At 36.0% G+C, this 22,923-nt stretch overlaps 3 protein-coding genes and 2 long non-coding RNA genes across 6 annotated transcripts; 4 read left to right on the forward strand and 1 right to left on the reverse strand.

The window, feature by feature from the left end:
* The first annotated feature begins 35 nt into the window (after positions 1 to 35).
* Positions 36 to 1,801, forward strand: LOC120014478. Of its 2 annotated transcripts, none has more exons than XR_005471569.1 (3): positions 36 to 621; positions 737 to 1,444; positions 1,739 to 1,801. It is a non-coding gene; the product is annotated as an uncharacterized LOC120014478 (long non-coding RNA). The 2 variants fall into 2 exon arrangements; XR_005471568.1 differs by having other exon boundaries at positions 37 to 621; positions 1,735 to 1,799.
* Positions 1,802 to 1,804: 3 nt separating this feature from the next.
* On the forward strand, positions 1,805 to 2,234 carry LOC120014479. Its single transcript, XR_005471570.1, has 2 exons — positions 1,805 to 2,079; positions 2,189 to 2,234. It is a non-coding gene; the product is annotated as an uncharacterized LOC120014479 (long non-coding RNA).
* A 938-nt stretch (positions 2,235 to 3,172) lies between these two features.
* LOC120014917 (telomerase reverse transcriptase) lies at positions 3,173 to 11,059 on the reverse strand. Its single transcript, XM_038867040.1, has 12 exons — positions 10,636 to 11,059; positions 10,265 to 10,342; positions 9,599 to 9,664; positions 9,348 to 9,513; positions 8,159 to 8,802; positions 7,912 to 8,038; positions 7,444 to 7,588; positions 6,800 to 6,938; positions 4,949 to 6,154; positions 4,293 to 4,852; positions 3,837 to 4,109; positions 3,173 to 3,705 (listed from the first exon to the last, which is right to left on the reverse strand). Exons 1-12 carry the CDS (start codon positions 10,933 to 10,935, stop codon positions 3,432 to 3,434), a joined length of 3,978 nt encoding a protein of 1,325 aa, XP_038722968.1. The 5' UTR covers positions 10,936 to 11,059; the 3' UTR covers positions 3,173 to 3,431.
* A 3,137-nt stretch (positions 11,060 to 14,196) lies between these two features.
* LOC120014495 (ATP synthase subunit O, mitochondrial-like) lies at positions 14,197 to 17,556 on the forward strand. Its single transcript, XM_038866459.1, has 6 exons — positions 14,197 to 14,400; positions 15,087 to 15,137; positions 15,639 to 15,882; positions 16,526 to 16,638; positions 17,002 to 17,088; positions 17,212 to 17,556. The coding sequence occupies exons 1-6, from the start codon at positions 14,272 to 14,274 to the stop codon at positions 17,338 to 17,340; spliced, it is 753 nt and encodes a 250-aa protein (XP_038722387.1). The 5' UTR covers positions 14,197 to 14,271; the 3' UTR covers positions 17,341 to 17,556.
* Positions 17,557 to 19,561: 2,005 nt separating this feature from the next.
* On the forward strand, positions 19,562 to 21,272 carry LOC120015654 (transcription factor MYB83-like). Its single transcript, XM_038868176.1, has 2 exons — positions 19,562 to 19,915; positions 20,089 to 21,272. The coding sequence occupies exons 1-2, from the start codon at positions 19,647 to 19,649 to the stop codon at positions 20,858 to 20,860; spliced, it is 1,041 nt and encodes a 346-aa protein (XP_038724104.1). The 5' UTR covers positions 19,562 to 19,646; the 3' UTR covers positions 20,861 to 21,272.
* Positions 21,273 to 22,923: the final 1,651 nt, after the last annotated feature.

Raw genomic sequence — 22,923 nt, forward strand, 5'->3', positions numbered from 1 at the left:
TATCCATCCATACTATTATTATTATATTATATAAAGTTCGTGGAAAGGCAGGCCTCTCCTGGCGAGTCAAGCCTCCTTATCGTAGTCGAGCGTCTGGTCTTCTGTCCTTTACGTTTTATTTGTTTTTCTTCGTACGAACAGATGGGCGAGCAAGACGACGCCGTTTTGCATCCTCCATTTTGTCGTTTATGTGCGTCTCTCCAACGCTTGTGCTTCTGCGTCTATAGTGTGCGTGGGATACGGGTGCATGAACCTTGCATGTGTTGCCTCTGTCCATTGCAGCTATTTTGTCTTTTTGCCTTATTCAGCTTCGTAGCTACGCCTTTCCTCTTTTGTTTGTTTCGGGTGTGAGGTTTTCTTGGGCTACGAGGTTCACATATTTTTCCTATCAATTCACCCACTGATCATCTTCGTTTCCTCGGTCTCAGCTTCGTTGGTTTTTTCTACACTGATTGTCTCTCTTATTTTCGGTTGTTTTTCTCCTTCCGCAGTTGTTGCACTTCTTCATCTTGGTTTGGGTTATTTGATTTCAATGTCGAAATTACAATTGCAGGGTTTGTGCAAGGTTATCGAAGTTGTTTACGCCGAGCTTCGTTGGTTCTTCCTTCATCGAAAGTGGTGGTAAGTTGATTTTCGTTGGTTATTTCTTCATCGATTATGTTTGTCTTACTATGGGTTTGTTCGAAATGTATGTTCATTTGGGTTTGGTGATCTCCATTTCAAATTTACATTACAGAGTTTGTCGGAGATTGTTGAAAGCGTCTGCCATCTACGTTTGACGAAACTGCTGGTAAGTTGATTTCCGTTGGGGGTGATGGTCTTGCTTTGTTTTGGACTCATGTTCTGCTTTGGGTTCTTCCCATATCCTTCTGATTATGATGATTATTATAATTATATTCCTTCAAATTTGTATGAAAGTATGCTTGATTTGTGTTGTTTGGTTAGTGCATACATAGGAACTTATGTTATCCTTTTGTCTGTTAATTTTAATCCTCTTTCGCCATTCTCTTGGATTCCAAAATAAATTCCCCTTCGACGCCTTGCACGGGTGTTCATCAACAAAGGGGACTGATTTGGCAACTCAATTTGTGCATCTTCAATTGTGAGGTAAATGTGCTCTCTTATTGATCTTTGTGCATAACTTTTTCCATCTTTACTGTTACAATTATATCCATGTTAATTGTTTATAGTTTTTGTAATTACTGCTAAGTATTTACGAGGCTTAACATCCTATTTGATTCAATTCTTATAATGCTATGCAATGCAATCCGAAATTGTACCGATTGACTTTGAATTTCAATGTTTTTTTTGTTCATCAATTGTTTCGGGTCTTCGATTTTGTGTTTCTGCTTTTGGTTTTGTGAAAATTTTACAGTCTCGGGGCAGCTATACCAACAGATGCCTGCAACACGATTTAGGATTTTCTTCTCTTCTAAGTTCTAAGGTTGGAGTTCCTCTCCTCTCATCCTCTGTTTTTTGTTAATATTTTTTAGCTTCCAATTTTAAAAGTTTCCTCTTATGAATCATAAAATTGTCCCCTTCTCATGTACCTGTCTTTATATTTGTTGTTGTTTGTGGTGCATTGGTTCAAACCTCTGATTCCTCTACCAGATAAGTGCCCAAAACTGTCATATTGCCTACTTAATTGCATTTTGATGCTTTTCCTGGAGTTCGTTTGTTTTATTTTGTATTTCATTAATTTGATGCGTTTCTTCTCTGGTTATTATATTCTAGCTAGGTCCTGGATGGATGCTATGAGGGATATCAGTGAGACAAATGAGACATCAACGTCCTCAAAGGACTATTCTATGTGCTTTAAAAATCAAGTTAAATATTATGATGATTCCTGATAATCTAATTACTCATTGTTTTCTTTGGAAAACAAAAGTAAGGATTTAGCACGAGGATTGCTTGGAGGTTTGGGCGAGGGATTAGTTAGGCAGGTAATCGACTATATAGGTTTAATTTTCTTTTTTTAAGCTTCACTTTATGAATATTGAAATTGATTTGTGATTTTATTGGTTATTTGTTGGGATTTGTCTGTGGATGCTAGATGTTTTATTTACTCATGAGTGGATGGTCAATGTTAAGATTTACTTAGTAGTATTAAGTGTTGAACACTATTATTTTGAGCATATCATTGATGCTATTTAATAAGATTATAGCACACTTTGTCCATTTCACTGAGGTTAAATATGAAATATTTCCGAAAATTATTGCAGATTGATTGAGTAGCACAATCATTCAATTAGATTACTTTGATTTTATTAGTTAATATCATTTAGTCCTATTCTATGGTAATAAATTATAACACCCTCCGCAAGCCGCGGGTATCTACCTAGTGAATATTAGTATATTATTCCACTACTCAGTCAAATTCAAGTGACCAAAGAAAAAAAAAACAAGAAGAAAGGATTAGTGTTACTTTCTGTGTGAGACAAACTTTTCTAAAATATAATATAATTAATTAATCAACTAATAATACATGTAAAATGTTTCTAACGTGCAAAGTGTCTATCTACAACAGGTACACTTGTACCGCTAGGAATACATTTGAATATTTCTCACAGAAAAAAATAAAGAATTTATGAGAATAATCATATATGCCTGGATTAATAAGGGCATATGTCACACCAGACGTCATTGAAAGTGAGACGCACTACTCTATTCAATGTCTTCAGTTACAACTATAACCTATTTTCATTCTCATTATATATATATATATATGTACACACGTCAATGGGTTTCTTTTTATTAAAAAAAATTTCCTAGTCTTGTATTCTATTTGCTCTACCCAGCGTCAATGAAATTGGGACAAAAATTGGTTATGAATTGTCTAGCTCAACCAACGTATGAGGCTAATTTTGATTCGTCATTGATGGTATTTTTCATCTATGCATCTATTTTTTTATTTTTTTTTTCATAAAGCAAAATTTTTATTCAGACAGCAAAAAGAGGTACAATGTGCACAAAAATACAATCAACAGAAAGAAAAGAACCCCCTTTTACATACAAAAAGGCACACCAATCTGACCCAAACCCATCAACTATACACAATGATCTGATCTATTATTAGCACTCTCCATTATGTAATACTATGACTTATAAGAAACACATATAAAGGCCAAAAAGATGTCTAAAATTTGGTTAAAAAAATCGAATACTCAATATCTTCTATAAGAGATTATTATAGTGGGTGCCAAATGCCAAGTTCTCCTGCATTAAAAATAGCTCATAACATGTAACCATGAAAGGCCGTTAAACATAGCCAAGATTTTGTTCAGCAAATGGTTACACATTTCTAGAAGACAACCTACTATCTTAGTATCTTCTGATAACATATAATAAAATAAAGAGAAAAACTTATAAATGAGAAGATTTCAGAAAGGCAAGTCTATCATCAAAAAATCATGCATCACACCTCCAAGAATCTAATACTTGATCTTCCACATGAATGAAGAATGTAAGGGATCAACAGCATACTTCAGTTCAGACGAGACGTTGCTGGCTATTTTCTGGACCATCAACTTACATTTCAGCAGCGACAGCAGCTTCTTATGCCTGGATTGCTTTCTGTTCAATGCTTGAATATAGGCATTTAGTCCAAGCCATTCAACTTCTGCCCCCTCCAACTGGAGTACCGGACGGAAATTATACCCGGAAACAAAATGTCGTATCCTTTTCTTTATGAGAGAATGCATATACCTTGAAATCAAAAACAAACAAAGCCGCAACATACCCAAGAGGGAGAGCAGAGGTTAAATTCAATTAAACCATCCAAGTTATATTAACACTGTTAATTCCAAATTAACAAGACACATAAATCGTTATCTTACCTCAAAGACTGTTCAATCATCTTGAAATAGTATCTTGGTTGCAGTTTGCAAATGTATGACAAGTCAGCTACATAACAATGGAACTTCATTGCACATAACAGAAAAGCTTGAAATACGTTTAACCTAACAACTGCCGCTGAATTAACATTGGAATCAAAGAAGATGGAATGGCATTTAGGTCTCATATACCCACGCAGCTTTGCCTTAAGATGACGACCAGGTTTACCATGCCAGGTAACAGTAAGAGTCGAACTTAGCTTGTTCTTTAAATACCTGTTTACCCAATTAAACAAGCAAGTATGAATACAATATGGAACAAAATATTTCGCAATTTTTTGTGCAAAAATAAAATAAAATGATAGAAACAAATTAAAAAGCAGGATGTACATTAAACAAAATAAACAAATGAAAATTGCAAGATATATGTTTGCAAACCATATTATTCGAGCAACTGACCTTGTATAGTCCGCCTGCACTTCTAAAGTACTGCAATTTAAAAGCAAACCACTCCATCGAAGAAAAGAGATCCCATTTTCACCCATACACACCATATTTGATAATGGCACTGACACATGCCCGACGTCAAAGTTAAAACAGAACTTCCCCTCATTCATATAGCAGTTGTAATCCCGAAATCCTCTCTGCAGCCTGGAGAAGAATCCAACAGCCTGCTTTTTCGAGGTTGATACAAAAAGGAAGTCGTCAATAAACCTAAGAAGCACATATTTTGAGGATGTAACTTCATCCTTGGGGCAATTCTGACTGAAAGAAGCATCAAAATTATGTCTTTTTGATAAATCACCAGGACATTCAAAAGTTTTTTCCAGAAAAGGAAAGATCACATTCCTTTCAAGATGTCCGTAGTATAATGAACAGAGCAGACTGGAGCAGACACCTCCTTGAGGTATGCCTATGCTTTGCAAGTAAAACTTTCTGTCTAAAAGCAACACATTGTGTTTCACATGCTCATATAGGTTGAAAAAGAGCTCTTCCTTTTTCACACTCCTGCTGCACCCCTAACACATTGCAGAGAAAAATATCACAACATAGCATAATTTCAAGGAAAAAACATGATCAGCAACTTCACTAGAAGAGCAGCGCTGAAAAAATACCAGGTCAACAAGGACACTATGTAGCGAGCCAAAAGGGACTGAAGATGTGGATCCTCCAAAATCAGAGCTGGTGGATTTATCTGTTAATCTAATAGTATTGTGAACCCACAATGATTTCTTGCTGCAGACAACTTGATCAGACTGTTGTAGAAAATACTGATCCTTCACTATGACCTCTTTCAGTATGCTAAGCAATTTATCCTGGTCGATAGAATCAAATGCCTTTGATACATCAGAGACAACAATGAACAGTTCTGGCAGAGTGGTCAATCCATTCTTTAGACCAATTAAAAATGGGCATAACCTTCTATACACCTCATTGTAATCAAATACTGAAGAGCCCCACTTATCTGGTTCTTTCGATCTCAAACCTCTTAGAACAGCATGTGCATCACGAAGAATGAAGTTAACAGGTTTGAAATAGTTAAATTTGACTGAATCACAATGCATTAGTGTTTTTCTCCATGTTCCACAAAGGGACTCCTTAAAAGCCATTCTTGATGGTGCTCGAAGATTTGCAAGCATCCTTACCCCATTTTCTTTTGGACATAGTCTGAGCTTTGAAAAACCAAATGATCTAGTGCATATAATTTTTCTAACATCTGTATCACCCAAGCACTTAAAGTTGTGATCTTTCAGGCAACTAATTGCTTCTTGCCTTAATCTTTCCCAAACTGGCTTCTGATAATAATATATATCTTGTTTCCCATGCTGGCTTTCGGTGACATAGAAATGAGCTTGCACCAATGGTACAATTAGACATGAGAAGAACCAAGATGTCCAGATCTCCAGAAATTTTTGTTTCATTTTGTGCGCACCATCATTTGATACATGACATCCCTGCCTTGATGTATGTTTCAAAACCTGAGTATTTGGGAGACTTGAAGGGGTATTATTTGATAGAAATTCAAACCCAGAAGTTTTCAATTTATGCATACATTGCTTTAGAGAAAACTTCTCAAATCTACGTAGCCGAATGAACTTGGAAACATTTCGCCTCAGCCTTCTCTGGTTGGAAGGAGATCCTAACAAAGCTGGAGGAACTATGCTCCTACAAACAGACCATATGAACGAGACAACCTGACTTTTTGAGCAGTAAGACTTGATTGCAGCAATCTTAGGATCATTGGTTTCAACAATTTCCTTCAAACATCCACTCTTAAAATCACGAAATTTCCTGGATAACTTTTTCTCCTTTCCATCCTCCTGAAAAAAGAAACCCTAAGATCATATTCACTATTCTTTCGAGAAGCTTCGAAGAAGTAATTCAGTAAAATAAGTTCATAGTTTATACAATATGCATCAGATATTCAGATGCCACTGAAATTCTGAATTAGATAAATGAGCTGATAGTAAGCTTGAGAAACCATACAATAAACTGAAAACCAAAGGAAAAGAAGTAAAGAAAATAACTGCACCTGTACATACAGGACCTAATGAGAAATTGGCGCTACTGTGCCATCTGATACTCAACAAAATATTTCAGTTTTTCTTTCTTTTTCTTTTATTATTTTTTTTATAAAAGAGGACAGTACCTCCAATATTCATTAGAACCATCACCTATGACAGAGGAATTACGAGGTTACATGATGGAGAACAGAAAATTAAAGAACGTAAAAAATAGTTACATTACTATAGCCATTAAGCAAAGAACAAACATACTAACAACCAAACACTATATAAAAGGATCAAATAGACAACCAAACAAAATATTTCAGTTGTGCACATATATAGAAGCAATGCATGAAATGGATCAGGATTATAGAAAGATGCATTCCTTAGCATTTCACATGCATGCCTATCAAATCTTCACTCACTAAATTTCAAGCAAATGCCACAAGGAATACCAACCTCAAGCAGTGAAATTGTATTTCCAGTGGCATTTTGATCAGGTGACGGAAAAGGACAATGTTTATCCAATAATCTCAAATACTGGCAGCAACGAGCTCTCCTTATAAGGTTCTTAAGCAGCTTAAGGATTGAATGATACCTGGGAACCAAAAATAAAACAAAATAATTACTTAGCTTAGGGACAAAATCCCTATGAGTAAGTTAATATCCTAAAACAAATTCTTTGCAGATACGACTAATAATGCTCAAACAGAAATAAAGATCACATGCAAGATCGAAATTTAACTTTTCCATTTCTCGGCTAATCTTTTGCATCACTCTTGCACTGCCACAATCAGCTGGCTAGAGAAAAAATTCATCTCCGTTACAGTTATTCTTTAGTGGTTGCTGTGTCGTGAGAGTTCCAGTTATTTTGAGAGTTGATTTAATCAGATTGCACAAACTCATTCAAGCCAATTGTTGAGCCCTTTTTGCACACCTCAATGATTTGCCAAACCAGATCCAGAGTCAGCACAGGTAGGAGTTGCCAAGTAGGAGTGAAGGCCAAATAAATCTGGATATTTGAGTCCCTCACCCTTTTCACTAATATCATTAAATTTGGAAGCGTAACAAAGGCAACATGTTATGCGTAATGATCAACTTACTGGCACGTAGATCCATTAAGACAAAAGCCATTTCTGTGTGAGCAAGGCATTGATTGCGCACCAACATTCAAATCAGACAATCTGAAGACATTTGCAATAAGAAACCTTGAACCCACAAAATTGGGCTTCAAGGAATCAAGTATATCTAGAGACTGTTAAGGCAACAAACAGCTTTTAAATGCCTATGAAAATAGCAGCAGATTCTCATGATAGCCTATTTTCTAAGACAAAACTATATTTCTAAGGAAACATACAAGCTATGCTTGTTTGTTAAGGGACAGCCAGAGAGAGAGAGAGAGATACAAAATAACCTCATCATATAGCCTATAAACTTATATCAAGGGAACTGGCTCGGAAGGGTACACAAATATATTGTTTCTTATTAAAGAATCTACAAAGGTGGAAATAAAAAGATAGCTTTCATACATTACAAAAGAATGTGTAGGTTTTGCATATATCAGAGGATACGATTAGGTGGAAAAAGTGACGAGGAACATTTTGAATCATAAAATATGAAATGCCTATCAATCTCCAACCCTTGTTTCTCTAACTGGGAAGCTTGCAACAATGAACAACAGGAGCATATTTGCAGTGTCTGCAAATATACCAAATAAAAGAATTATTAACCCAACAGAAATTTAGTAACTGTGATAGTGGATTAAAACCTCAAATTAACTCGAAGTAAGAATTTCACATGTCATTGATGAGGAAGTACCTTTTTATGGAATTGATGTAAATAGCTGTTGAGGTCACATTTAAGTTCCCCAGGTAAGCTACTTTCATCAGTAGGACTGAAAGTTGCGGACGAGTTCTTATTATTGTTTTCTTGAAAATTGAGCCGTCTGCGTTTTCTGCTTCGCTGCCAACTGAATGGCCTTGAATGCTTTCTAAGCTTCAGCAAAGATTTATTAGAGTCTTGGAGTCCATCTGAATGTCCTTGATACAGAGATGGTTCAGCTGCAGTTGTCAGTCCAGCTGCTTCATTTAGACAAGTAACTGTGCTAGCCATCCCACAACCAGTTTCCAGTATATTTAACTGTCGTCGCTTTCGGTGGCCCTGCCCACTAAATGGCCGTGGATGCTTCCGGAGTTTAGCTGTGATCTTATCTGAACAATGAAGTTCCACATTCGAACAGGTTTCATAGCCAGCAGTGATAGATCCAGATGTCAGTGCAGATGCTCCAGAGAAATCAATCTGATTGCTATTATTTGCAGCACGACTGGAACAGACGCTTGACAAACAATCATCATTTGAACCTAGATGACTATCAGAACCGAATGGATTGTCAACACCGAGACAAATTGGCTGCTGCCTCTCTAAAATTGAACTGATGTTACTACCACTCCTCCACCTTGGTCCTGAGAAAAGTATTCCCATCTGAGGGGCATTTTTCTCATATCCTACAAATCTTTACATAGTGATATACCACAAGATGAATCATCAAGTTAATAGAATCAATGTAGAAGTCAGCCACAGTATTGCCTTCACATTAAATGTGAGCTTTGTAGTCCTAATATATTGTTTAGTCGTTCACTTTTCTCAGAATATATGGCATTTCTTACATTCATCCATAAGGTAACATCATAATTTCAGTTTTTCTAGACTCTATATGTTTCTTGAGAGTGGAACACAGTTCATCAGATAAGAGCAGTAGACTCCATTCAGCATGATCCAATCAAGTTTTGGGTTCAGTGAAGAGTGCGCATACCCTAGATATAAATTAATCTTGTCCATAGTCATGACTCATATTAAAAGTAGTTTCTCAGCTGCTTTTGCCAGAATAAGTGATTAATGGCATATTAGAGTATATACCATGTCTCAAGGAATATAAGATAACTACCGTGGTAGTGAAAATAATAAGTTCAAAAACCTTACAGCACAATATTTTTAACTCTTGATTTACCGAATTGGGAGACTGAAGGAAATTGACACTGAGATTGTGTTTTGTGCTTTGACAACTTGACGAAATTGCTAATAGGTGAACCTGAAACTTGATGGTGTTTCTTACGGGAAAGTGGCAAAAATATTGATGTATACTTTAAAAGATAAAGCATGAGGTCATCCCCAACCTGCATATATAAAAATTTCAGCTAAATAAGCAGAAAGTCAACATTAAGAACATAATCAATTGACATAAACACAGCAAGAACATACCCTTTCTGAAAGGATACCCCATGCCGGACCTGTTAGAAGTTTTACAATTGGGCTTGAACGGTTATACTGTCAAATACGAAGATATATCATAAAAACAATTTGGGGAAAAATATTGCAAATATTATAGTTCCAGGAAACTTCCTACATTATAAGAGTGACAAAAGGCATATAATAATATTGCAGTAACAAAAGGAAGATTTCAGAAATTCTAGGCCTTCTACGCCTAAATGGAACCATAAAACTAACTAAATAAAGCCACAAATAACCTGATGTGAATAATTTATTAAGAAGAGTATGTGGTATTGTTGTTTCAATCCCTTTCAAAAGCTTTCTTAAAGTCTCACAGAGTTCCCAAGACGCCTTTAGTGATGGAGCGATTAAGGAACAGTTACAATACGCAACTGTATCCCAACATTGAGAAGAGGCTATTTTCATGGATTGGGCTTATGATGCTTCAATTAAAATGAAGCAAACTCTACAGCCGCACCCGTTCCCCTTTTTTCTAGAAGCCCTAAAAGACAAACATGATGAAGGGAGCGTGCTTAAGCTTTGAACAAATAACCTTCCCACCCCTAGGCACACACAAAGAGGAGGGAGAGAGGAGGGAGTCTGACAACGCTACTGAACAATGCAAATATTAGTTTCACAAAACAAATAGATACTTGCCTTGTTGTAACCACTACAAATCACATTCGAAGACATAGGTTCCTCATGCAACATCATTTCAATAACCCTTGGCACAATCTGCAAGGAAAAGGAAGGGGAAAAAAAAAAAAGAACTCTTAGAAAAATTATAGAGATTGCAAAATAATAAACCCGTCTATCCATAATTACCCTACATGCAGTCGTTTAACAAGCCTTTATAGAGGCAATTAAAAAATGCAGCAGAATCTAGTGTTATTCACAGCTCAGTTCAGCTTAGTAAGAAATTTCAAACAGAACCATATGAATAAAGTTCAAACAGCACAATGTGCATTACTATGAAAATTATAAATTGATATACAAATAATATATTTGTGTAATGTATATAAAGGAACCTCGTTTTGGGGCCATCTACTCTGGGGATAGAAAGGTCCGGTTGGGGGCGCATTTCTGTTGATGACGATGAAGCAGCGATTGAGGATCCGGCGGTACTCGGGATGGTCACCTGGTTTGAGAAGGAATGACATGGCGTCTTGGCAGCACTGGAGGCAACCGCGGCCCTTGCAAAGGCAAGACTGTGGCGATGGGGGTGGGTGAGGGACCATTGAAATGATCGTCTCAGCTAGGGTTCGTGCTCGGTCGTTGAATAGCCTCCAAAGAACCTCCGGTGCCTTTCGCCTTCGAATTGTCGCCATTCTTGAGATTGCGAGAATGGGAGGACTGTGATGATGCCTAGTCTGGATCGTCTACTTTCTGGTTATGCACCATCAAAGTGAGTTACATTACCTGTGCTTTGTAGCTTCCACGGGAAGCTTTAGGAAAACAAAGGCGGAACGGCATGTTTGGTACAGAAGCACCAAAATAATGGGCCGAAAATTTTGCCAACTGCGTGTTTTTGGGCCTTCGGATCAAAAGCATTCCAACTTATTGTTCGGGCCTAGCCTTTCTTTTAACGATTTTGATTTTTGATATCGATTTTAAGATATATGAATTATTTAATGAATAAATTTAATTACAATAGTAAAACATGTCGTAGTAATATATATTACCAAAAAAAAGGAATTATAATAATAATAATATTTTAAATTATACTACACGACTATAATTATAAGTTATAACATAATAAATAATATTAAAAAACAGCATTGATAAAATTTTACTATAAAAATATGATAAATCAAATTATATTAAAAAAATGAATTGAGTTATACATTTTTGCTTATAATAAATCATATTATTTTGTTAGTGATTGTAATTTAGAAGTTGTTGATTATTTTTTTAAAATTATTAATTATGTTTATTTTAGTATGTTTGAATGCATTTGTGTCAATAACATAGAAACTCCAATTCAATCAATTTGATTATTCTATGGTGTATCAATCTTGACTCTCCAAAAATATTTATATCGAAAAAACAAATTAGGAAACCTTCACAAGCAAAGGTTAGGGCATTTGACATTTCTAAGTAGGCAGCAGCACCACACCTCTCAGGCCCTCACGGCACCAAAGACCTTTCCTTGTTCCTCTCTAACATCTGCCACAACTCTTCCTTCTTCTTGTAGCTTCTCTCCAGATCTTTCCCTCTCCCTATCTCTCTTCTTTAATATTCTATGGTTTTCATTTGCAAATACAAGAACTCTCTTCGAAAGCTCTATAAGCTTCTCAGCAATTAGAGGACTTTTTTGGAGCGTGGATTCAAGGGAGTTGATTGATTGCTTTTGGGGGTTTTGTGGGCGATTTTCTTGGTGGGTTTGATGATGTTGCAGCTGTTCTTTACACTGGCTTTCTCCGCAGCTCCTCTGACTCTCTATGTGCCTCCTGTGAGAAGCTTGAATCTGTTTGTGGAGACCATGGAAGAACTTTTGAGAGAGTCAATGGTTTACACCAGACGATTCTACCCGTTTGCACGGCACGCATGGTCTAGGCTCTTGGCCTGTCTTCTTGCACCTTGAGGTTTGATTAGATGAAAAATTCTTTATTAGATCTGTCTCTCTCTCTCTCTCTCTCTCTGTTTGTGAATATACATGTATTTGTGGTTCTTTAGTTTGTTCTTAGATTCTTTGATCTTGTAAGTCTTTCCACTTCAGTGAGTTCTGTTTCTATGTATTGTATCATTGCGGGATTATGGCTATGATATTCAATTTCTTTTCCTCTCTGTTTGTGATGATCACACCAGCAGAGTTTTTCATTCCCTTGTGTGCTTCTTCATGATTAAGAATATTGGGTATGAAAAGAAAGTACAATTACTCAAATATTCCTGTTGAAATCTAGACATTTTTCCTTATTCACTCCATTATGAAGAATATTGGGTACGAAAAGAAAGTACGATTATCCAAATATTCTTGTTGAAATCTAGAAGTTTTGTCAATGGAAGTCCTTATTCACTCATTATGAAGAATATTGGGTGTAAAAAGAAAATACAAAATTGGTCAAACATTCTTGTTGAACACTTGAACTAGCCATTTTTGTCAAAGCAAGTGCTTTTGCTTGAGGGTTTTATCCTTTTGAATCTATTTTTGATTTTTGGATTAAATTATGTATCAGACTTTAGACATAGAGAGATGGTGCCATCTGTAAGCAGGCCCTACGTCTAATACTGTGAGGATTCCATATCCAAATTCTGATAAACATGTATGAGGAGCCAAAACAGATAATAATGTTGATATTTGCAGAGTGGGTCTATATTTTATCCAGATTGATGTTGCAGAGTTTGGCATCTTATTGCAGTTGCTTTTTATCTGGAGCTTTTTTCTTTTTTTTTTTGCATAGATACAAGACAAAAGGAGGCCTTGAAAGGCCAAAGTTTGTACACAAGCGGTGTGTTTTATCAAGAATAGAAAATCATCTTTGTTCATCCATTTTAAAGTTCTCTCTTCTTGGAAAATCTACCAAAAACTGTGATTAAATTCTAGCAAAAGCCACGCATAGCTTAAGAGGGTAATTTAATCAGGGGTTTGCGACTTAATATTTTTGATACAATTATTGGATGCTAGTGGAGATGCAAATGGAATAAGGAAAGAATGAAGAATGAATTTCAAGGCTTCAAAAACCAGAATACATCCAGTTTTGCTCTTGCTTCTCTCCCATCTAAAATGGGGAAGTTTCTGTTTCTCTCTAGATGTTCTTCTTATGTGTTCTCCCTATTCCGCTCCACCCTCTTGAAGAATCCCCCTCCCCTGGATCAGTACACACAACATCACACAAAACAACATTGACCAAACATTTTCTATACTGGCACACATGTATAACAATCAAACAAGAAGACTAGACCCTCTTATCAATTTCCACTGCAATCAGAAGAAAATAAGCTTGAAACTGGTCACATACCATAAGCCTGGATTTGGAAGTCTTTGAAGGTTTGGATTTGGTTGCAAACGTTTGGCTGAAAAACATTGAGTAGGGGAGGATTAGTCCGGATCTGCAACAGCCGCTTCTCTTCTTTGTTCTTTACGGTTTACGTTCTCCAAATTTAGAGGTATTGGAGTGTTCTCTGCCTCGACCACCCTCCTGTACAACACAGTGGCTCTGCTTTTAGTAGAAACTAAACTATGTTAGTCTAGATGATAACTTAGGTACTCACATTCTCACCTCAACGAGATCATGGGTTCAAGTGGGAAGGCGAGATATTTTCTTGGAATAAAATTCGTGTGAAGAGGGTAGGAACATCCGTATTTGTTATATTTATCACTTCGGTTTTAACCAATCGGTTATTTTAAAATTGAAAAAATCGACCATTATTTTGATTTTTTTTAAATACGGAGAACCGATCGGTCGATTTTTTTGAAAGAAAAAAGAATTGGAATTGTTCAAACAGTTGGTTCGGTCTTTTCGGATTTTTTACAAGAAGTACACCCCAAGGACAGGTGTCAAAATTTAACCACAACAACACGTAAGATCTGTGCACCTCGCAGTAAACACAAACAGAAATAGGGATCGCATAGGCTCGGTCCCAGTAAGGCACCAAACCCTGAACTTTTCTCACGCTGGGTCTCCTTTGGTTTTGCGAGGTACCGGTTTTTGGTTTTGAAAGAAATGGCGATGGCTGGGCGTATCAGATCAAGCCTCCCTCTACTCAACAAGATTATCAGATCCGATTCACTCTCTACCCAGACATCGACGATTCAACGGGCCCTTCTTTGCCCTACTTTCACCCAATCTGAGGTAACGGAAAATTGAAAACACGACAAAGTAAACAGAAACATTCCACTGTAGATTTCCCTTTTTTCTGATTGTTTTATGTTTGCGCATACGAACTATGATAAGTATGCCTTGTTTCCCTCTTTTTTTTTGTGTTTTCTGAATGAGGTCCGTTTGGGTATATTATCTGGCGAATTTGAAGTATTAGAAGCTAATTGAGAGGGCTTTTCCTGTTCTCTGGTTTGTGAGGGACGATTCTAACAATTGATTAGTCTTGTTGTTGCTATAGAGAGTGTTAGCGTTTCACTTAGGCATGAGCTGAATATACTTTATCCGTTTATTTTTTTCCTTATTTTTTGCTTCTTACAGTTTATGGTCTCACTTTTTGCATTTTAAATTATTGATAATTTATTGTGTTTTTGAAGCATTTTTTTGAGCTTCCTCCGAATTACTGTGCATTTGTTTTGTTGCTGAGAAATTGAATGGAACATGAATCTGTAGTTGCGTTTCCAGAATACTAGTAGCCTTTAACAATTTTCAGTATTAACAGTGAGCCATAGAGATTTTTGGGTGTTTTATTTGCAACTGTGCTTGTGCTTGTAGTTGTTGCTAGTACTGGTAAAATTGCTTTGGTAATGATTGAGGTGAGTAATTAAGGCGTTTTCTTGTTGTTGCTTGCTTTCTAAATGTCCGGCACTGTGTTTTTGCAGTTCTCGGGGAACTATTCCACTGCATCAGGAAAAAAAGAGGAGAAGGTCAAGGTAATCGAAGAGCTATCAAATGAGTTATAATAAAATATACACATTAATTTAATAATGTCCTCTTATTGTGAAATTTTTTGAATTTCTTTGGGGACTTCTTTTATCCATCATTAGAATTTTGCTTTCCTTTGTTAGTATCTAGCTGACTCTTATGTCACTGCTGATTTCTCAAATATGAGAGTACTTTGGATCATGTGTATATATGTTGGGTATAGGGGTGGGGTAAGTACTCTGAATTTTTCGCAAAATGCTTAATGCAACTATTCTATCCAAATGATATTGATTTTTTTCCGCTGATGCAACAAACTCTTTAATCCTATCAACCAATGTACATTTACTCATGGCGATATCTTATAATTAATTCAATCAGCCCAATGGCGGACAAAGGTGGCAAAATCTCTTTTTCCTGTATTTGTTTCAAAGATATTGGTGATGATGTTAGGAATCAATCGAGTACACCTATCTTAATTTTGTTTCATTACATCTTATTGTCATTTTTAGGTGCCTTTGGCTTTGTATGGTGGCAGTGGAAACTATGCCTCTGCTTTATACCTTGCGGCAGCAAAATCTAATGTATTGGATCAGGTTGAGTCTGAAATTCTTGACGTTGTTGAGGCTATCAATAGGAGCCCGAAATTCTCTCAATTCACAAAGGACTTATCAGTGCCTGCCGATATAAGAATCAAGGCAATTAAGGATATTTGTGCTCATGCAACACTTTCAGATATCACGAAGAATTTTCTGAGTATGATATGCTACTTCTAAGTTCTAATACAAGAATCTTATTAGTTATTAGAATGTTGACGTATAAAAATCAATATTGGTTCTTTCTCGAAGTGTTTATAGAATACTTTCATCTTTTGAAAAGTGTATAGAATACTTTTCTTATATGCAAAAAATAGGAATATTGGTTTGCTAAAAAAAGAAGAAAAAGAAAAGGAATGATGGTGGTAGACAAACAATGGTGTGTCAGTATGCATATACTTATAGGTGTCCTGCATTTCCGTAACTCCTCAAGTATATATCTATGGGAACATTCCTTAAGTATATACTCCCTGAAATTTGTATGTCCTCTGTCTGTTTGATTGTTTATGTGATGGTTGTGGCACTCACTAATGGTGAACTTATGTGTCTTTTGCGCATAGGGTGAAGTTACCCTAATTGTGCCTTTTTCCAGTATATAACTTTTGTTTATTATAATGTCTCCACAACTTCCAATGTTTTTACCGAAGTAGCTTATTGTGGTTGTTTAATCCTGTGTTGTATTCAATATGTTACTAGTTTCTTTGTAGATCACTTGGATACAGGTATTTTGCTTCCTAATCTTACTGCATCTTTTGTTGAGCGTTGATCATTTTATTAAAATTTTCTTAACTTTTTGTTTCCAGTTTTGTTGGCTGAGAACAGAAGGCTGAGAAACATAGACAGCATAGCAAAGAAATTTAATGAACTGACCATGGCACATAAGGGAATAGTTAAAGCCATTGTCACAACTGTCATAGTAAGTTTCACTCCTGTTACTGTTAATATTGTATATGTTGGATGCATATTGATGTGTTAGTATATCTATGAATGGAAATTTAAGTTCACCTTTTTTTTTTGTGTGTTTTACAGTGAATAATTTGTGAGAGCATATTATGAAACTTTATGAGCATCCAATATATGTTTATTGTTACAGGATCTCACGGAAGAAGGAAGTTGTATCTTCCTTCTTTGAGTCCTACCTTCTTTTAGTAACTTCAGGAAGCCTATAAAACTTACAACCAGTTTTTTAGCTTGAATATCTGTCCTCGGTATTTTATGACACTGGAAGTTTTGTGCATAACTTTTGATGAAGTCTCCTGACTATTATTTGTTGTGCCAGCCCTTACCTCCACAAGAAGAAAAAGAATTGAAGGAAACACTGCAAGATATAATTGGACAAGGGAAGACAGTTAAGGTTGAGCAGAAGGTAGGAATTCTCATCTATGTTGTATATTATTCTCATGCTAATGACTATTTCATTGCCTGTGGAAGCAAATATATCTTGCTCTCATTAAATAAATAGGTCTAATTTTTCCCTTACTTTTTTCAGATTGATCCCAGTATTCTTGGTGGGCTTGTGGTAGAGTTTGGGCAGAAGGTGTTTGACATGTCCATCAAAACCAGGGCAAAGCAGATGGAGAGGTACCTGCGCGAGCCTATTGACGTTGGCAACCTCTAAAGTAGTAGTACTTTGGCATCATCAACTATCATGTATCCTCAAAGAAGGAAATGAGGTGTCTGTTATTCTTCGAACCCGTTCAGTTATAATCTCTGTTTCCAAATAAGTATTATTTTGGTTCATATCCTCGTTCGGGGTAATCCTTAGCAAGCCTGAACTTGTACAAGATTTTATGGAAAACTTTTGAGGTGATATTTTATCGACTACTGTTTGCAATTGCCAGGCCTCGTATTGAGATTTGTGTTTCCCCAAACTTCAGGATTTTGGTGTACACAAACAATGATGCAATAACTTGGTTGAAAAACAATTATTAATGAAAAATGAAATTCTTTTACTGCTGTTTTTTTTTTTTTTTATAACTATATCATGAATGTAAATACTTTCACTACAATTATACATTCATGTGATCAAATGGAACATGAAACTATTTCTATCATGATACCATGATGAAACACACTCAAAAAGTTTGCTTGCCTGGAATTGGTATTGATGCTCTAGAAAGAAATGTCACTTTTTTTTCTTTGTTTCTGAACCTTTTTATAGCAGCTCATGAGCCCTCTGGCCTCTGCTTTTCAGATGCTTATGCTATCATAGCAAAACCTGTATGGCTCCTGTAACAGGTGTTAAATTAGTGTTTGATTATCTTTTTCATGTAATAGTTTGATGTTTCTGTTATTTAGTAATGAAGTTCTGACAGCTAATCTAGGGCTTACTTGGTCTTTCTTGTCTTGATAACAAAGTAGTATGTTGCTTGGGACAGTCTCACAAAGTCCAGCTGTTAATGATAGAGAGAAAGACATGCTTTTTGTGAAGGCTGCCTATAAATGGCATACCCATGATCATGCACTTATTATTAATCTATTATTATATTTCTTTGCCTTTCATTCTAATAAACATAAACCCAACAACTTTCAATGCATGAATTCCTTTTCTATTTTGATGTCAAATGAGATTGTCATTCAAGCTTAATGTCTGTTGTATATATATGTACTATACAATATTGTTAAGATTACTTAGAGAGAAAGGGTTATGACAGAGATTTGGTATGCAAGACATCCATTATTCATACTAAAATGCCACAAACGTGTATCAAGAAATGTGTTTTTTTAACCAAAGAGGTGTAGCTTGGTTGGTTGAGTGACAAGGTGTGAGACGGTCACAAGTTCTACTTCCACCAAGAGCTTTCTCTGCGACTTAAGGTTTGGATTTGATCCAACTATCACAAAGTGATCCGTTGTCAGAATGGATTTGTGATCCGAGGTTTGGATCTGATTCAACTATCACATAGTGACACGCTGAGTTGAAGTTCCTTCGGATAAATAAATAAAAAAAATGTGTTTTTTAACACAAAGTACTTTTTCTACTCTCTTGCATGCTACACTTGTATTTGAAGTATAAGCTACCAGGAAAAAGAAGAGAGAAAAAAACCACGGAGAGACGGAGAGAGTATTATGTGAATTGGAAGCTAAAACGTTGCTGTCTCATACATCTTGAGAGTGAAGAAAAATGAATCGAAAAAGACAAGTTTGAGTCAAAGACAAGAAGACCAACCATCTCTCTCTAAGAAGGTCCCCTCCAATCCGGGCTAAAATATTAAATATGTCCTTAGACTATCATATTTTTCTCTATTATGTCCTTAAACTATTTTTTTTCTTCATTCTATCCTTAAACTATTATTTTCCACATGGTTTCTCTCCTCAGTCAACTTTCCGGTGTTGACTCCGACGAAAATGCTGACGTGTCATCTGAACTCCGACGAGTTTTTTATTTTATTTTATAATCACATGGATGCCACGTCAGCATTTTCACCGGAGTCAACACCGGAATGCTGACTCAGGATAGAAACCATGTGGAAAACAATAGTTTGAGGATAGAATGAAGAAAAAAAATAGTTTAAGGACATAATCGAGAAAACTGCTATAGTCTAAGCACATATATAATATTTTAGCCCTCCAATCCGTTTTCCACTCCACCCATCCAACTAACAAACACAATTAACAACATTTATCTCTCTCTGTCTCTCTCTCTATACATACATACATATATATATATATATATGTATATATATACATATATATATATATATATGTATGTATGTTCATATTGTAAGCAAACCCCACAACCATCAGTATCATCATCACCATTACCACCCCATGAAGCCAAGCCTTCTCTTCTTTCTCTCTCTTTCATTATCTTCATAGAGAAACAAACAAAAATTACCTTATATATCTTTCTTTCTGATCTTGTTCTCTCTCAAATCAGATAAAAACAAAGAAAGACAAATCTAGGAGGGGGATCGAATAATAATGGGGAAAGACAAAATGAACAATAACAACAAGGCCAAGCTAAGGAAGGGCTTATGGTCACCAGAGGAAGATGAGAAGCTCATCAAGTACATGTTAACTAATGGACAAGGCTGTTGGAGTGACATTGCAAGAAATGCTGGCTTGTTTAGGTGTGGAAAGAGTTGTCGTCTTCGCTGGATCAATTACTTGCGTCCAGACCTCAAGCGCGGCGCGTTTTCCTCTCAGGAGGAACAGCTCATTGTCCATTTGCATTCCATTCTTGGCAACAGGTGCACACCGGCTCCATTTTATTAGTTTCATGAACAATGCTTCTGGTTTTATACATAGGGACTTGTTGAAACATGTTTCTGCTTCTAATTAGTTCCTGCATGAAGCTGCATATTTCCATGTATTAAACTTGATATGTTTGATTTCTTACAATACGAGCAATCAATCAATCCAGGTGGTCTCAAATTGCGGCACGTCTACCAGGAAGAACAGACAATGAAATAAAGAATTTCTGGAACTCTGCACTGAAGAAGAGACTGAAACTGAACAATGTGATCATTTCAGCTCCTCCCACATCTTCATCAACAAATCATGACAGTGATTCATCATCTGATCAGCCTAGTAGAGATCATCATCACCATGTCACTACAGGAGGAATCATGATCCCCATCCCCATGTCAATGTACTCATCATCACTATCCACCACATCATCAACATCAATGTCCAATATGCAATCCATTGTTACCAGCAAGCAATTCGACCCTTTCTTGGTGCCGGATGACAGCTCTGACATGACCGGTTTAACAGGTTTCTTCAATGTGCCTACAAGCTTAACAACACAAGTAGGTATGGGAGATGGGTTGTTTTATGGTGGTGATTATGGGATGGTTTTGGAGTCCAATAAGTTAGGGTTAGAAAGTGACATTTTTCTTCCTCCACTAGAGAATATTAGGAGCAACAATATTATCAATGAAGAGACCAATAATAATGTTGTTATTGGCATGAAAGGCCATAACAACAACAATATAAGTAGTAATATTAATACTTGCTTCAATAACACAATTGATCATAATAATCAAGGGTCGAGAGTAGAAGATGTGTTTGGATTTGACCAAAACCATTGGGGAAGTGGAGAAACCTTAAGAGTGGGAGAATGGGATTTGGAGGGTTTGATGGAAAACATAGTAGTACCTTCCTTTCCTTTCCTTGATTTCCAAGTTGAATAACTTGGCCATTTCATGCAAATCAATCCGTGTCCTAGGAAATTTTGGACATGCATGCACTTTTCCCATGTTTTTTGACCATGAGTATTTTTATTTTTCCCATGATGATGTTGTTGTAGAGGGTGGGGATTGGGGTGGGAGGAGATTTCTTTTATGTGATTTGAGTTTCATTTGTGGGTAATTTTGAGGGTTGGTGAAATAATTCGTTGTTCATGTGGAAAGAGTGGTGGTTTAAAGAATTCTAGAGCTACCTATACAGAAGAAAGAAATGAAGATTAATTAGTTGGTGAATATATGTGATAGTTTCAAGTACAAAAGACGTACAAAAGAAAATAATGTGGAGGGTGGAAGTTGTTATTGGTGTAAAGATGGGATTATCCGATTATGTAACCAAATATTACCAATAAGAAACGCATGGATTACTCTCTCTCTCATGTTCTTCATTTGGACATAATTTTTCGTAGAAATGTTATCATTTTGGACACTAAAAATCTAAATGGTCAAGGATATTCAAATAATTTACCGCAAGCCTCCAAATAAGTCATCAAATGATTAAAAAATGAGCTTGCTATTAAGAGGTTCGAAGTGCCATTCTTTAAAAAAAAAAAAAAAAAGTGTCATTCTTAAATATTTTTGTCACAGCAAAATGTCAAGGAAGATCTAAGAAATTGATAAATTATACTAGTGATTGAAAGATTACAGTTTTTGTTTTTCCGGACAAGTCACCGAATGTCAAACGAAACCAAATAGGTAGCTTGTTAATTTTTCAATCCCGTCATCCATGATCTTCTCGATCTAACAATATAATTTTCCAAATATATATTTTGAATTGGTTAATGAGGGTCGAAGGGCATGGATGACGGGATTGGAAATATATATTTTTAGATCGAGAAGATCATGGATGAATGGCAATCACAATGCATGTAAGGGATCACCAACCAATTAGGTTGTGAGTTCGAATCCTACCCCTCCCCAAAGTCCTTTAAAAAAAAAAAAAAAAAAAAAACATGACTTTTCGCTTCTTATCCATTTTTTCTAGGCCCAGTGCAGTACATGTGCAAAAAAATATGGTGTAAAAAAAAACAGCTTAAATTGTGTTTGATTCATTGTACAGAGGAATTGATGGGATAAGATGGTGAAATCGGTAGACCAATTCCTTGGGCCGTCTCTATTGATCACGGTAGCAACTAGCAACTCTTGTAGTCTTTTAGCCCGTAACTTTACAGGCTTGGGCCCATTCCGGCCCAACAGTGATCAGACGACGTCGGAGTACGCTGGGTCGGCCACTTTTTTTTTCACGGTGGCAGCGCGGTTCCGAGTGTGATTTCCAACGGCTACGAATGCTTTAGGACTTGAAAGAATATCATTTTACTTTATAATTTTGAAGTCTTCAAATTCATTCATTGTGGAGACAAAGAATATTGAAAAATATGGATAAAAAAAAACAATTAACTTGTTTATAGTTCTTGAAATTTTGAAACGAGATAATAATGAAATCATATTTTTATATCTCACATTCTCGTCACAAAAAAATGGTGTACTATCCAAATTCCAAAGTTGGTGTGGATAAAAATGAGAGCACAATTAGGGACATCAAAGCAAAATAATTTGTAATTTTTTGAATTAAGAATATGTCATGTGTGGTATAAGTGGTAACAACAAATTTGTGTAATATCAAAATGAATATGAGATGTGAATGAAATTTTTATTAGATGATTAAAACACAAGAATATGGACAAGAACATGAATCATCTATATGTTTCTTAATCACACTTTACATGTACTCATCTTTTTAACAATGAAAACCATATTTAAAAAAATGAGGATAAAAAATTATTTGTATTTACTACAACAAGAGAGAATAATTGATCATCCGCCTTTAACATCTTCCTAGATCAATCCAAATCCACTTATTTTCAATTCTATTTTTAATACTAGAGCATATTTCACGTTCCTAGTCTCATTAGCATGTCCCTTTATTCTTGACCTTCCTCTCCAAACAAGTCACACTGTTAAGTCCTTTATCATCAACTAAATGGGTTGTCCCGGTATCCCTCTCCATGCCC

This window comes from Tripterygium wilfordii, chromosome 14, assembly GCF_013401445.1.
Source record: "Tripterygium wilfordii isolate XIE 37 chromosome 14, ASM1340144v1, whole genome shotgun sequence".
Taxonomy (NCBI): Eukaryota; Viridiplantae; Streptophyta; class Magnoliopsida; order Celastrales; family Celastraceae; genus Tripterygium; species Tripterygium wilfordii.